We start from the raw sequence: 14,746 nt of genomic DNA, 5'->3' as shown, positions 1-14,746 counted from the left end.
ATAGAGGGAAGAGAATCAGGAGCTCGGTCACTGCATAATCCTCCCTCCTGCAGATAGGAGGCAGTACAGAGTAGCATGGTTAGGTGCTGATGCCTCATGAAATGGGAAACAAACTGGGATGGTGGAAGCTTAAAAAGAAGACACCACTGATGATTTGTTCTCTTCCCGACTGGTGCTTTTTCCAGATTCAAATTCAGTAAATTTATTTGGCATGACAACTTTTTATTTGTTGCCAAAGTAATGCATAGAGGGGGTAATTTGAAAAGAGAGCGCCTAGGCAGTGGTGAAAATGCAGCCAGTAAGCATCGCAGCAAATGCATAATAGTCCCAGTGTCAAGCCAATGATGTCAGTTTCACCTGTTCTGTCTCTCTTTTCCAGGTTCATTTTCCCTACAACCAGGCTGGGAGCTGAAAGTCAGTTCAGTGATTTTTTGGATGGTCTTGGCCCAGCACAGATAGTGGGTAGACAGACCCTGGCTACACCACCTATGGGTGAGTCTTGCATGTGCCAAATTCAAGCATAAACCAAAAGGGAGTGAACAGAAGGAAGCGTTTTGTCTACTGCTCAGAGCTGCTCTCGTGTCCACTTCTTTATATGTTGTACTAGCCGTTAAGCCCGTTAAAACGGGCGCGTATTGGAATGTTTTTTTTCCCAAGGCCCCCCTCCCGTTGCAGCTGCAAGGCCCCCTGCCATCCTCCTTCCCTGCCAGCTCCAAGGCCCCCTCTGTCCCTCCCTCCCAGCTCCAAGGCTCTAGTCCTCCCCCCTTCCCAGCTGCAAGGCCCCCTGCCCTCCCTCCCTCCCTCCCTCCCAGTTCCAAGGCCCCAGGCCCTCCCCCCCAGCTCCCAAGGCCCCCTTCCCTCCCTCCCTCCCAGTTCCAAGGCCCCCTGCTCTCCCTCACAACTGTAAGGGCCCCCCTGCCCTCCCTCCCAGCTCCAAGGCTCCAGTCCTCCCCCCTTCCCAGCTGCAAGGCCCCCCGCCCTCCCTCCCAGTTCCAAGGCCCCAGGTCCTCCCCAGCTCCCAAGGCCCCCTTCCCTCCCTCCCTCCCAGTTCCAAGGCCCCCTGCTCTCCCTCACAACTGTAAGGGCCCCCCTGCCCTCCCTCCCAGCTCCAAGGCTCCAGTCCTCCCCCTTCCCAGCTGCAAGGCCCCCTGCCCGCCCTCCCTCCCTCCCAGTTCCAAGGCCCCAGGCCCTCCCCCCCAGCTCCCAAGGCCCCCTTCCCTCCCTCCCTCCCAGTTCCAAGGCCCCCTGCTCTCCCTCACAACTGTAAGGGCCCCCCTGCTCTTCCTCACAACTGTAAGGGCCCCCCTGCCCTCCCTCCCAGCTCCAAGGCTCCAGTCCTCCCCCCTTCCCAGCTGCAAGGCCCCCCCGCCCTCCCTCCCTCCCTCCCAGTTCCAAGGCCCCAGGCCCCCCCAGCTCCAAGGCCCCCCCCTTCTTCTGAGACCTCCCATGTCCCCCCCCCCAAGGTAGCCGCTACCGCCCCCCCACCCCGGAGTCGCCACCACCCCCCCCCCTTCACCCGGCCCGGGCCCTCTCTTCGTTATTCACTTACAGCAGCGCCGAAACAGCAGCAAGCAGCTCAGCTTCAGCTCCCGTCGGCCTTCCTTCACTGCCTGTGCCTCGCCTTCGTGTGACGTCACGTCGGCGAGGGCGGGGCACAGGCAGGGAAGGAAGGCCTACGGGAGCTGAAGCTGAGCTGCTTGCTGCTGTTTCGGCGCTGCTGTAAGTTGAATAACGAAGAGGGCCCGGGCCGGGTGAAGGGGGGGTGGTGGCGACTCTGGGGTGGGGGTGGGGGGGCGGTAGCGGCTACCTTGGGGGGGGAGCGGTAGCGACGTCAGCGGTTCCCTCCCTCCCCTTCCACGCAGTTTCCCTCTCTGTCCCGCCCCCCTCCCCCCGTCATCACATCTTGACGCGGGGGCGGGACAGAGAGGGAAGTCTCTACTGCGCATTTGCAGGTGAGTCGGTCACTTGCCATTTATAGGTTTGATAGGACTGGAGGAATAGCCTAGTGGTCAGTGCAGCGGACTTTCATTCTGGGGAACTGGGCTCGATTCCCACTGCAGCTCCTTGTGACTCTGGGCAAGTCACTTAACCCTCCATTGCCCCTGGTACAAAATAAGTACCTGAATATATGTAAACCGCTTTGAATGTAGTTGCAAAAACCTCAGAAAGGCGGTATATCAAGTCCCATTTCCCTTTCCCTATTTGAGATTCTAGATGGAATGTTGCCACTATTGAGATTCTGTTGCTACTATTTGAGATTCTACGTGGAATGTTAATATTGCTATTCCACTAGCAACATTCCATGTAGAAGCCTGCCCTTGCAGATCAGCAGCGCGGCCGCGCAGGCTTCTATTTCTGTGAGTCTGACGTGCAGGATATCAGATACAATTAGTGATGTACAAAGATTAAGAGAGGGAAGAGAGAAGGAAGGTGTTAGACAGGATAGTGTGGAAGGTGGACTTTAATAATTGGGTGGGTTGGTGAGGTAGTTTTGTTAGGCCATCTCTAAGGTCAACCTAAATGTTGAGATTTGGGCGTCCCCGACTGTATTATCGAAACGAAAGATGGACGCCCATCTTGTTTCGTTAATACAGGTTTCCCCGCCCCTTCCTGAGGATATCCTGCGAGGATGCCCTCAGGAAAACTTGGGCGCCCCGTTCGATTATGCCCCTCTTAGTGGTCAGGGACTTGGACGAGTTAGTGGGAGAGAGATTCATTTGTCACCTTTCCAGGGTATGTAATTTATTTACAGCTTTCATCATCTACTATGTTACTATGTATATGACAGTTTTGCCCAGCGAACCCTCCAAAAGCACATTAGACAGAAAGAACCTTTTTCTCATTCTTTGCTTACAGAAAAACTATAGGAATAATACCTATGGACCACAATTTATGGGTCTAACGGCCTATAAACCCTACTTCTTATAACATTAATTTTCACTGAAAAGAGCCATTATAAATTAGTGGAAGGAAATCCAGTGATCGCAAACAATGCACATGGAAATGAGCAGAGGGATTGCTGGAGAGGAGAGAGGCAGGAAGGAAGGAAGGCCCTGGCCTTGGCTCTCTATGTCCTCAATAATTAATGTCCAGCATTTGTCCAACTCGTCTCTTCTTAATGCATTTGTGGGGATCCTATTGCAGAAGCAGAAAATTACCATAGAAATGTATCTCTGGTGCTCATGGACCCAAAGTGCAGAGATTAACATACAGTCGGATGGACAGAACCAGCCATCTTATACCCCAGCCTGTCATAAGAACATAAGAGTAGCCATACTAGGTCAGACCAATAGTACATCTAGCCCTGTATCCTGCTTCCAAGAGTGGCCAATCCAGGTCACAAGTACCTGGCAGAAGCCCAATTAGTAGCAACATTCCATATGGAATCTCAAAGAGTAGCAACATTCCATATGGAACCTCAAAGAGTAGCAACATTCCATTATAGAATCTCAAAGAGGAGCAACATTCCATGAACCTCAAAGAGTAACAACATTCCATATAGAATCTCAAAGAGTAGCAACATTCCATGCCACCAATCCCAGGGCAAGCAGTGGCTTCCCCACGTCCGTCTCAATAGCAGACTATGAACTTTTCTTCCAGGAACTTATACAAACCTTTTTTGAACCCAGACACGCTAACTGCTGTTACCACATCCTCTGGCAAAAGTAATTTTGTTAAAGAAGCAAGATGAAATTCTGGTGCTTTAGCAGAAGAATGTGGATATTTGTGTGAATAGTAGATGACGGCAGAAAAAGACCTGCACGGTCCATCCAGTCCGCCCAACAAGATAACTCATATCTGCTGCTTTTTGTGTATACCCTACTTTGATTTATACCTGTGTTCTTCAGGGCACAGACCGTATAAGTCTGCCCAGCACTATCCCCACCTCCCAACCACCAGCCCCTCCTCCCAACCACCGGCTCCTCCTCCCAACTACCGGCTCTGGCACAGACCGTATATGTCTGCCCAGCACTTTCAGAAAGGTATGAACAGGATAGAGTCGATCCAGAGGATGGCTACTAAAATGGTCAGTGGTCTTCTTCATGAAGCATATGAGGACAGACTTAAAGATCTCAATATGTATACTTTGGAATAAAGGCGGGAGATGGAGGATATGATCGAGATGTTTAAATACCTCCTTGGCGTAAATGGACAGGAGGTGAGTCTCTTTCAATTGAAAGGAAGCTCTGGAACGAGGGGTCATAGGATGAAGGTGAAAGGGGATGGGCAGACTGGATAGGCCATATATGATCCTTATCGGCCTACATTTTTCTATGTTTCTATGTAAGTCTATTATAGGAAAGGACATGAAAGCGAGCCCCCCATCCCCCCGCACCAATAAAAATGATGGGGATCTGCTGATATGCTGGGATCGGTGCTATTTACCACACAGTGGCTCACTCCTGCTATTGCAACCAAAGCATCCAGCAGTGAGTGATTCTGTTTGATTTCGCTGTTTAATTTTGTCACTAATTCTATCAGCTGACGCACTGATATTTGCATTGCGTCGCAGAACTAAGAAGTTACCTTTTTTTCATTCTTTGCTTTCGCTTTACAAAACAAATATTGCTTACTTACGTTGGCTGTCGTAGCAAACAGAAGGTCTTGTGCTTCCACTGGTTGGTGGATGCTGGGCACGGCTGGTCTGCGCTTCCATGCAGGAGAAATAGGCTCTGAATGGCGCAAAGAAAGTCAGGAAGGCTGAGGAAAGAAAGCGCACAGAAAGTTGGGTATTATTAGGAAAGGGATGGAAAACAAACACAAGGATGTTATAATGCCGTTGTATCGCTCCATGCTGCGACCACATCTCGAATATTGTGTCCAAGTCTGGTCGCTGCATCTCAAAAAAGATATAAAGGAATTGGAGAAGGTGCAGAGAAGGGCGATGAAAATGATAAAGGGAATGGAACGACTTCCCTATGAGGAAAGGCTGAGAAGGTTAGGGCTCTTCAGCTTGGAGAAAAGGCAGCTGAGGGGGTGGTATGATAGAAGTCTACAAGATAGTGAGCAGAGTAGAGCGGACTGATGTGAAGCGTTTGTTTACACGTTCAAACAATAGAACCAGGGGACGCAAGATGAAGCTAGAATATGGCAGATTTAAAACAAACAGGAGAAAGTTTTTCTTTACTCAGCGTGTAGTTGGACTCTGGAACTCGTTGCCGGAAAATGTAGTGACAGCAGCTGGCCTTACGGAGTTTAAAGGGGGTTTGGACAGATTCCTGTGGGAAAAGTCCATTGAACATTATTGAAGATTATTATTTTTTTTTATGGGTTTTGCTGGGTTCTTGGGGCCTGGATTGGCCACTGTCGGAGACGGGATGCTGGGCTTGGTGGACCCTTGGTCTTTTCCCAGTGTGGCGGTGCTTTTGTTCTTATGGAAGCAGGGCCAACTCAACCTTTACACCTAGGGGGAGCAGCTTCTGAGGGATAGGAAAACAATCACTCCTGATGCCACAGTGCTTCAAAGAACCAGCTGTGCTTACTTTATCTGCAGGGGTGGTGAGCAGTTTGAACTGGTCACCATCCCTGCAGATGGGTAAATAGGTTTCAGAGATTACCTTCATTGTGTGTGAGTGTAGTATACAAAAGGCCAAATTTCTAATGGGATATCAGTAGTGACGTCTGCTCTTCACTCAGATATACATTTTGATTAGGGGCATTTTCATCAGCTCTCCACATCCATTATCCAAGTTTCCTGTAATGTTTTTGGTCTCGTGCATTACACCAATGGTCTCTTAATTGTTCTCGTACCTCACACTAACGCTATCTGCTTTTGTCTCACCTAGAATGTAAATCGCACTGAATCCTGGAAAGGGGATATTAGCAGTATACAATAATTGATTTGATACGGGGGGGGGGGGGGGGGAATCATAAAATATCGGGTGGTTTTTAAGGTACTGTTTTTGATTCATCATCGGATCTATGCCACGGTTCCAGTATATTTTTTGAATGTGTCAACTGAGATGAGCTTTATGCTCTGAATTAGCAAAGCAATTATGTGTCTCTACAAATACAGCATATCATTTTGTGGATACCCGTAATCGAGTTTTTTTGATGGCTGGTGCAATTGCCTTCCTGAACATCCGAGACTTAACAATTGAAAAAGTGTGAGACAACTCATTGCTTTATGAAGGCCTTCCTCGAGGGATGACTTCGGACTTTTGTCTAAACAGCTATCCTAAAGATTGCAAATGTGTTAGTAAGATGGGGCGATTGTTATGATGTGCTGTATTTGATGATTTTATGTGTGTTTTGATGTAACCCACTTTGGTTTAAAGCGAGATATAAACATGAAAAATAAACAAATAAAACTAAAAACTGGTACCGGAAAAGTTTGACGATAAGCGCTATAAAGGACGCACACCCTCTATAAAACAGTGCCCGCCCCAGACTTATGCCCGATATAAATCCCGGTGTCCAAGTGGGCATGAAACCCAATATCAAATCTGCTGTAAAGCTGATGGAGAATTGGGCCTCCACCTTTTAAACTAAAATTGAATAGAGAGAAAACAAAATTTCTGTTATTATCTAACCCTCACCCTGTCATAAACTATCATAGCAGGGGCTTTTGGACAGGTAAAAGGCAACATAGCGAGAAAGGGTACCATAAGGGGGTTACCTTACCCTTGTCACTGGGCTGGATTACGCACGCAGGAATGTCCTGCCCATGATGATCGCCCTGTGCGCAGAGTTTTTCGAAAGCTGTTCCATCACGTTAGACCCCCCCCCCCCCCAGGTACTAATGATGACCCGTACAGACCTGCAGTTATGCACCGCCGCAGCCGGTGGCATCGGTTTTGGGAGTGATGTCCGGGAGGGTCCCATCATGAGAAACATCATAGTCCTTGTGCTCCTCCCGATAGTGGACGCGGTTTCCATATCAAAGGAGAGGCTAGGCAACATGAGAGTAGTCTTCTGAATTAGGCAAACGGCGCGCTGTCCCCGGGTGGTAGACTTGACGCAAAAGATGGTACAGTAGTGTTATTCAGCAATATTTTATTCCGCGCACAATTTCATAATTGATAATGTCACTTATCCATTGGAGTCCCAACTAAAGATACTTGGTATAATAATTGATTCCTACATGTTATTCGACATCCAAGTCCAAACAGTCATGATAAAAAACCTTTAAAGCAATGTGGAAACTAAAAAGAATCAATAGAACCAAGCAAACCAGAGACGAACGAGGAGACTTGAATCAATTGAAGACAGTATATTGATGGAGGCTCGTCACAGTATCGTGTTTCGGCCACAGGCCTGCTTCAGGAGTCTAAATACATAAGTACATAAGTAGTGCCATACTGGGAAAGACCAAAGGTCCATCTAGCCCAGCATCCTGTCACCGACAGTGGCCAATCCAGGTCAAGGGCACCTGGCACGCTCCCCAAATGTAAAAACATTCCAGACAAGTTATACCTAAAAATGCGGAATTTTTCCAAGTCCATTTAATAGCGGTCTATGGACTTGTCCTTTAGGAATCTATCTAACCCCTCTTTAAACTCCGTCAAGCTAACCGCCCGTACCACGTTCTCCGGCAACGAATTCCAGAGTCTAATTGCACGTTGGGTGAAGAAAATTAGACACAAAAAAACATAAACATAAGAATATTCAAAATGTAAAAAATATAAAATGTAAAACATAATGTAAAAGCGTATGCTCCTAGACATAACCAATAAAACAATAATAATAAACATGAAATATAAATAAACATAAAACTGACCTTTGAAATAATCCAGTGGTCAGTAATTGTTCACACAAGAAAACTGTGTATAATGTACAAAATGATTCTACATAGCAGACAAAATGGGAGTTATTAAACCTCAGGTAAGACAAACACAATGAACAAATGAAGTACTTTGATAGAAGGATCCATCCATTATACAATGTGCGATACTTGTCCGTTAACAATAAAGAGTACATAGCTGAATATGTTTAAACCTTATGAATCCAATAAAATGCATCAAACGCTTATATCTTAGTGGGAGCTTCTCATAAGTTTAGCTAACAAATAGCACTCTAATAACTCTTTATGCTTTATATATTCGTGACCTCAGCAGCGACTAGTTTCACATGAGTATACAACTCGTGACTCGCCTGCCTCTTCATCGGTCAGTATTGCTTTTAACAGGCTTCATTCATTTATTTAAACTTCTATTAAAATTGCGTCTGCTACTTAGCCTTTTATGTTGACTCAGGACATGGAGTAGGGTTGAAGGGTAGGATTTAGGTCTCTTTTTTTTAAATGTTTTTGCGGATACTTCTCTATGAAAACAAAGATTTGCAGATGTTTCCTATCGTGACCTATAGGATCCCCCGTTGTTAGGGGGACACTTCTGCTGTCGTTTGGCTTTCTATAGAATCCCCATGCATACAAAAGGCTGAAAAGGAAGGAGGGAGCCCAGGCATCCATCATCTGGGAGGGAGACCAGGTGGGGTAGAAGCAAAATTTCAAGGGGCTACCTGAAGAAGGCAGAAGAATAAGACCCAAATAAATGAATAGCCAAGTTTCAGCAAAGCCTAATTCAGACCCCCTGTGTTAACCTTTTGTTCCCATATAAATGTATGTGTGTGTTCAACAACTGTAATAGTAATTCTAGGAACCCAAGAACCTTGTCCTTGCTCATAAGCAGAGACTGGTCAATATTCAGTCCAGGACGGTCAACATTTTAAAGAAAATGCTGACCACTATGGGCAGTATTAGCCCCGGATATTTAATACCAGACCATTTCTGGCTAGGGGTTATTTTGGCCATTTTGAAGCTGGACCCACAATGGGTGGGAGCAAGTGGACATCAACTCCTACTTATACCCCTTGACCACCAGGAAGTTTCAGGATCTGAGGGGCCTACATGTGTCTGTTTGTGTGTGGGGGAGGGGGGGTTTGGTCTGGACCTAGTATTTGCTTTGTGGGGAGGGGAGGGGGATCAGGACAGAGGAGGCACTGGAAACTCTTCTGACTATATACCCAGAAGTTAACTAGTCACTGAGCAATATTCGGCCTTTTTGCTGCTAACGTTTTCCACTTACTTGACTGGTTAGTGGTGTGAATATCTCCACTAACCGGTTAAGTCCTGGCTCCATCCCCAGACCACCCTGGCACTAACTGGACAGTGCTGGGGTGGTTACTGGTGACATTCAGCGGAACGGTCCGGTTAATTTCTGCTGAATATCGATGCTTAGGCAGTCAGAAGTGATTTAACTGGACAACAGGCTCTCTTGCTGGGTTAAATCACTTTGAATATGGGGCGTTTTGTTTTCATGGAATAGGCAACAAATTTATGAAGAAGGAGGAGGCCTCCGAAGTGCTATTTTCAAGCCCCACGTTTGTGATATAATGAAGATACAGGGAGGAATGTTTGTCCTCTTTATCCATTTTCTTGTCTAAACTGTATTCCAGGTGACGTCCACATTGGGATGATCGACAGAAATGGGCAGTTAGAGGTTGAAGTCATCCAGGCACGAGGTCTGACTCCAAAGCTGGGCACCAAATCCATTCCTGGTAAGTACTATGGAAGGAAATGGGCAGGGTGGGAAGGGGGACTCAGAAAGACAGCATGAATATGGGGGGAGGGTGGAGCAGGAACAAGCTATGACATGTCTATTTCATGAATTTAATATTCTTGGAAACAAAAAAGCCATGCTTTGATCAGATTCTTGAATGTTAAATAATCGTCTTCTTCCATTTTCAGCTCTAAAGGGAGAGAATTCTGAAATGCAGGGCCAAAGTAACTAGAAAACCTCTTTTTCATTTTTTTTGTTACATTTGTACCCCGCACTTTCCCACTCATGGCAGGCTCAATGCGGCTTACATGGGGCAATGGAGGGTTAAGTGACTGGCCCAGAGTCACAAGGAGCTGCCTGTGCCTGAAGTGGGAATCGAACTCAGTTCCTCAGTTCCCCAGGACCAAAGTCCACCACCCTAACCACTAGGCCACTCCTCCACTGTTGCTACTATTTGAGATTCTACATGGAATGTTGCTATTCCACTAGCAACATTCCATGTAGAAGTCGGCCCTTGCAGATCACCAATGTGGCTGCGCAGCCTTCTACATGGAATGTTGCTAGTGGAATAGCAACATTCCATGTAGAATCTCCAATAGTAGCAACATTCCATGTAGAATCTCCAATAGTATCTACTTTATTTTTGTTACATTTGTACCCTGCGCTTTCCCACTCATGGCAGGCTCAATGCGGCTTACATGGGGCAATGGAGGGTTAAGTGACTTGCCCAGAGTCACAAGGAGCTGCCTGTGCCAGGAATCGAACTCAGTTCCTCAGTTCCCCAGAACCAAAGTCCACCACCATAACCACTAGGCCACTCCTCCACTCCATTTTCATTAATCAGAATTTATTTTATTACATTTATTTTTTTTGCTCGGACAGTATTTGCTGGGGCCTGGAGTATCAGCAATGTAGCAGTGATTTATTTTTATTGTGTGTGTGTTTGTCTATTTTTTTCCTACAATTGGTTGTATTTCCTTGATGGATTTATAGTTGTATTTTTAATATTTATTGTGCTCCGTTTAATGGATTTCCTCAAGCAGGTTATCAAATAAAGTAACCTTGAATCTGCTTTATTTATTTATCGTATTTGATATACTGTCATTCTGGCAAGAGCCAGCCAAAACGGTTAACAAAAATATGCTCCAACCCTTAAAACATAATGTCTAATCTTTGTTGGGTTGAAGGCGTCTATAGCTGCAGCAGCCTAACCAAGAATTGTAGGCATCCTGTCCTCAAAGATCGAAAAGTCACCATCGACATTTTAAATGTGAATGGAGGTGTTACTGGAAGCCAGTGCAGAGATGAGAGTATTTCTGTCATTCTGTTTGCCAGGACTCAGCCTTGCTGTGACTTCCTGCCCTAATTGCAGCTGTTTCATATCATTCCAGTTGTACCGTAATAAATCAAATTACAGTGGTCGATTTCCTTAGTAAGGAGTGCATATCTTGGTGAGATCTTTTCCAGATAAACCTGGCTGTAAAGACCAACGCAACGAACCAAGCTGTAGAGGGGACTTGCTTTGCTATAGTTCATTTCTCATCCACTATAACACCTACATTAAAATCCCTCTATTTGGGACAACCTCCAATCCAGCCAGATCTAGAAATACCTATAGCTATCCCTCTGGTTTTCAGGATTCCGCATAGGGTAATATTTTAGCAGCCAGGAGTGGCCTAGTGGTTAGAGTGGTAGACTTTGGTCCTGGGGAACTGGGTTCAATTCCCACTGCAGGCACAGGCAGCTCCTTGTGATTCTGGGCAAGTCATTTAACCCTCCATTGCCCCAGGTACAAATAAGTACCTGTATATAATATGTAAGCCACATTCAATCTGCTATGAGTGGGAAAGTGTGAGGTACAAATGTAATAAAATATATTGACTCCATTTGATCCTGGCCCACCTGATTATAGTAGCCAAATGTCTAAAGCAAAGAGACGTCACTCAACGTCTTGCCTGCTATCAATTTTTTAACCAAGGGTGAGAACGATTAAGTAATAGTGTGGACAACATTGATTCATGGGGAGAGTCTTACCTAAAGAAGACCCATATTTTTCATTTCTCTGAGAAACTGAAAACCATCCATTGGATAAATATATTAAAACCCAAAATTGGATAAACTATTTTAGACTTGCCACACAGTTCCCTGTTTATATACATCCTCCAATTCTTTGGTTCAAGAGATTGAGGATGCCCAATAGAGAAAGTCATTCCACTCGTCTCGTGTCTCTGCGATACTGTCTAATTATTATTATTTGGATTTTTGCTCACACCTTTTTCAGTAGTAGCTCAAGGTGAGTTACGTTCAGGTACACTGGGTATTTAATGCACTCAACAGAAGATTCCCCCTTCTGTGTCCAGTGTAGAATCCTGACCGGTTCAGATATAGGGCAGTCATACTCGTGGAGAATGAGTTTACTTGCACATTATGGAATTTTTCAGTTAGCTTCCTCAATAAAGGAAGTTTTGATATTGGTTTGTAATTTGACCGACCCTTTATTGCTGGCTTAGTCACTGCATGTTTCGTTTGAGGACATTTCCCTTCTAAAACTGCCCAGAAGGTTTGGTTTCATTCCAACAATTCTGCCTTCCGTGAAGGGCCACTTTTCAGGCCCCCTCCGTAGGTCTCAAGTGCCACGGTAGATTGTGATTTTTCTCTTGAGTAGGAGGGTGGACCATCTCTTAGCCTGGCTGGGCAAAACCATTGCTTTTCTGTAAACAGATGAAGTATCTTAGTCCTTTTTTTTGTTGTTTTGGTAATTATGAAGTTTTATCACATTTGGGTCATTTTAATATGTAAAGTCACTTTGGACCTTAATAGAAAATAAGCAGGTTAGAAATGTCAACTCAGATTAGATTGGATTAGCATTGTTTCAGTGAACCCCGCTTTTTTTTTTGACATTGCTGCTTCGTGGTCCTTTCTAGCTCCCTACATTAAAGTTTACCTGCTGGAGAATGGAGCTTGCTTAGCTAAGAAGAAGACCAAAACGGCCAAGAAGACCTGGGATCCTCTGTACCAACAGGCGCTTCTCTTTGATGAAGGACCCCAGGGCAAGGTGCTACAGGTAAACGTCTTCCCCAGTGCCCTGGAGAAAGCTCGGTGTTTTTGTTTGTTTCCTGAGGTGCTCTTATGACTTTGGAATCCTTCTCCACGTCGTCTCGGTTTGGACCTGTTTGTTGAATCTTATATTTAATCTAGATAAAGGGTTTCTCAACCCAGTCCTCAGTACCGCACCTGGCCAGTCAGGTTTTCAGGAAATGCACAATGAATATGCAAGAGATAGTAGGGGGTAGTGCAAGCAAATTTATCTCATGCATATTTGTGGTGGGTATCCTGAAAACCTGCCTGGCTGGGTGCGTCCCAAGGACTGGATTGAGAACCCCTGATCTAGATGGGTTAAGACAGTGTTCCCAAATCAGTCCTGGAGTACGACCTTGTCAGTCAGGTTTTCAGGATATCTTCAATGAATATGAATGAATTGCATACAATGGAGGCAGTGTATGCAAATCAATCCCATGCATATTCATCGTAGATATTCCAAAAACCAGGACCTACTTGAGAAGCACTGGGTTAAAAGAAAAACATAATCATTTCATCAGAATTAACAGATTGACTTTTAGTAAGAGTCATGTCCATGGAAATGTACAACCAGGTCCTCCGCATTCTTGCTAAACTTAAATCTCCATGGTTGAGTGTAAATCATCAGGTCAAACCCGTCTAATAGTTTTGTGGAGACTGATTAAGGCAGCTGATCTGACTGTTCGCGTTCTAGATTAGTTTCTGACCAAAGCTGACCTGCATAAATACAGATAACGAAAAAAAAAAAATCCCTCTGTCTCTGGTACACGCGGTTCCGCCCTAGTTTACGTGGACGCTGATACAGAGAGAAAGATAAGTGCAATCTTTATGAATGACTATGCCACCTTTTCATATTTAGTGAATGAGCACGGCAAGTATTGGCACATATACAAAACTAAAAAATGTATTATTAGCCGATACTAGCACGTATATGATGAAAGAAGTGCTATACCACTAAGCAGCAGTGAATCTGGACACAAAAATGAGTGGAAAAGTCTGAGGGTACTCTCATACAATGTAATACAAAACACTAAAAAAATAATCGTTGAGGAAGTGTGGCGTAAAATAATTATGAACTATTTGCATAAATATAGAAACATGACAGCAGATAAGGGCTTATCCAGGCTGCCCTCCCCAGTAACCACTAAGAGCTCTCACGTGCCTATCCCCTCTTATAGCATCCCTCTACACAACCTCTAGCGAGGGAAGACTGGGAAGTGGCAGCTCAAAATTGACCTCTTTTCTTTTCCTCTTCTCCAGGTGATAGTGTGGGGAGACTATGGCCGCATGGATCACAAATCTTTCATGGGGATGGCCCAGATCATGCTGGAAGAGCTGGATCTTACCAGTATGGTTACAGGCTGGTACAAACTCTTCCCTACTTCCTCCTTGGCGGATTCTTCGATTGCCCCACTCACACGTCACTTCTCCCAGTCCTCTTTGGAGAGTTCCACAAGTCCCTCCTGTCCTTAAGATTTCCGAGGAGGGGAAGGGAAGGGAATGAGGGAGGTGGAAGGGCCATTGACTGCAATTTGTTCCCGACGCAGGAACGCTCGGCAGAATGGCTGTAAATATTTATCCGTGTATGTCCTGAAACAACTTGCTATCAACAGTGTTGGCCAGAGGGGGAATCTACCGCTCTTAACCCTGTAGCCTGAAACAAGGTTCTTGACTGGAAGCCTCTACGACAGCATCTCATGATGAAGAAACACAAACTTCCCGGAGTGTTTGAGAATCCTTATGACATGGTGCAGAGGCAAGAAACTCTGGACACACACGTGATACGCTCCGTAGGGTATATGGCAGTTCAGCTGCCAAGAACCTGCTTCTCTCTTCACTCTTCTGATCTCCAAGGAAAAAGGTCAACAAAAATCTAGAATATAGTTAGTTACCTATATATAAATATAGAGAAGTGCATATCAATGCATTTTGATTTTCTCCATATTTATATATAGATTATGTGTATAAAGCAAGATGCTAATTTTTTTTTTTTTTTTGGCTTATTTTTGGGTAACCCAACGAGTATCTTTTTTTAAGGAATGTAGCATATTATGTAGCTTCTTTTGCTCTCTGTGGCCCAGGTGTGGCACCTTCCACAGAGAAGCCGGCATGAGCAGCTGCCACCTCCTGCCTTGAACCTTTCACCACACAGATCTTGCAACTCTCGT

General features: G+C 45.3%; 1 protein-coding gene across 1 annotated transcript in view; it reads left to right on the top strand.

The window, feature by feature from the left end:
• RIMS3 (regulating synaptic membrane exocytosis 3) overlaps positions 1 to 14,051 on the top strand; it is a 60,775-nt gene extending 46,724 nt beyond the window's left edge. The window contains exons 3-6 of the mRNA XM_030217473.1: positions 380 to 492; positions 9,397 to 9,498; positions 12,425 to 12,564; positions 13,839 to 14,051. Of these exons, the coding sequence (XP_030073333.1) occupies positions 380 to 492; positions 9,397 to 9,498; positions 12,425 to 12,564; positions 13,839 to 14,051 (568 nt within the window). The remainder of the gene's footprint in view (positions 1 to 379; positions 493 to 9,396; positions 9,499 to 12,424; positions 12,565 to 13,838) is intronic.
• Positions 14,052 to 14,746: the final 695 nt, after the last annotated feature.

The sequence above is a fragment of the Microcaecilia unicolor genome, chromosome 11 (genome assembly GCF_901765095.1).
Source record: "Microcaecilia unicolor chromosome 11, aMicUni1.1, whole genome shotgun sequence".
NCBI classification, from domain to species: Eukaryota; Metazoa; Chordata; class Amphibia; order Gymnophiona; family Siphonopidae; genus Microcaecilia; species Microcaecilia unicolor.
The sequence above is the reverse complement of the archived record's forward strand: the minus strand, read 5'-3'. Positions and strand labels throughout refer to the sequence as shown.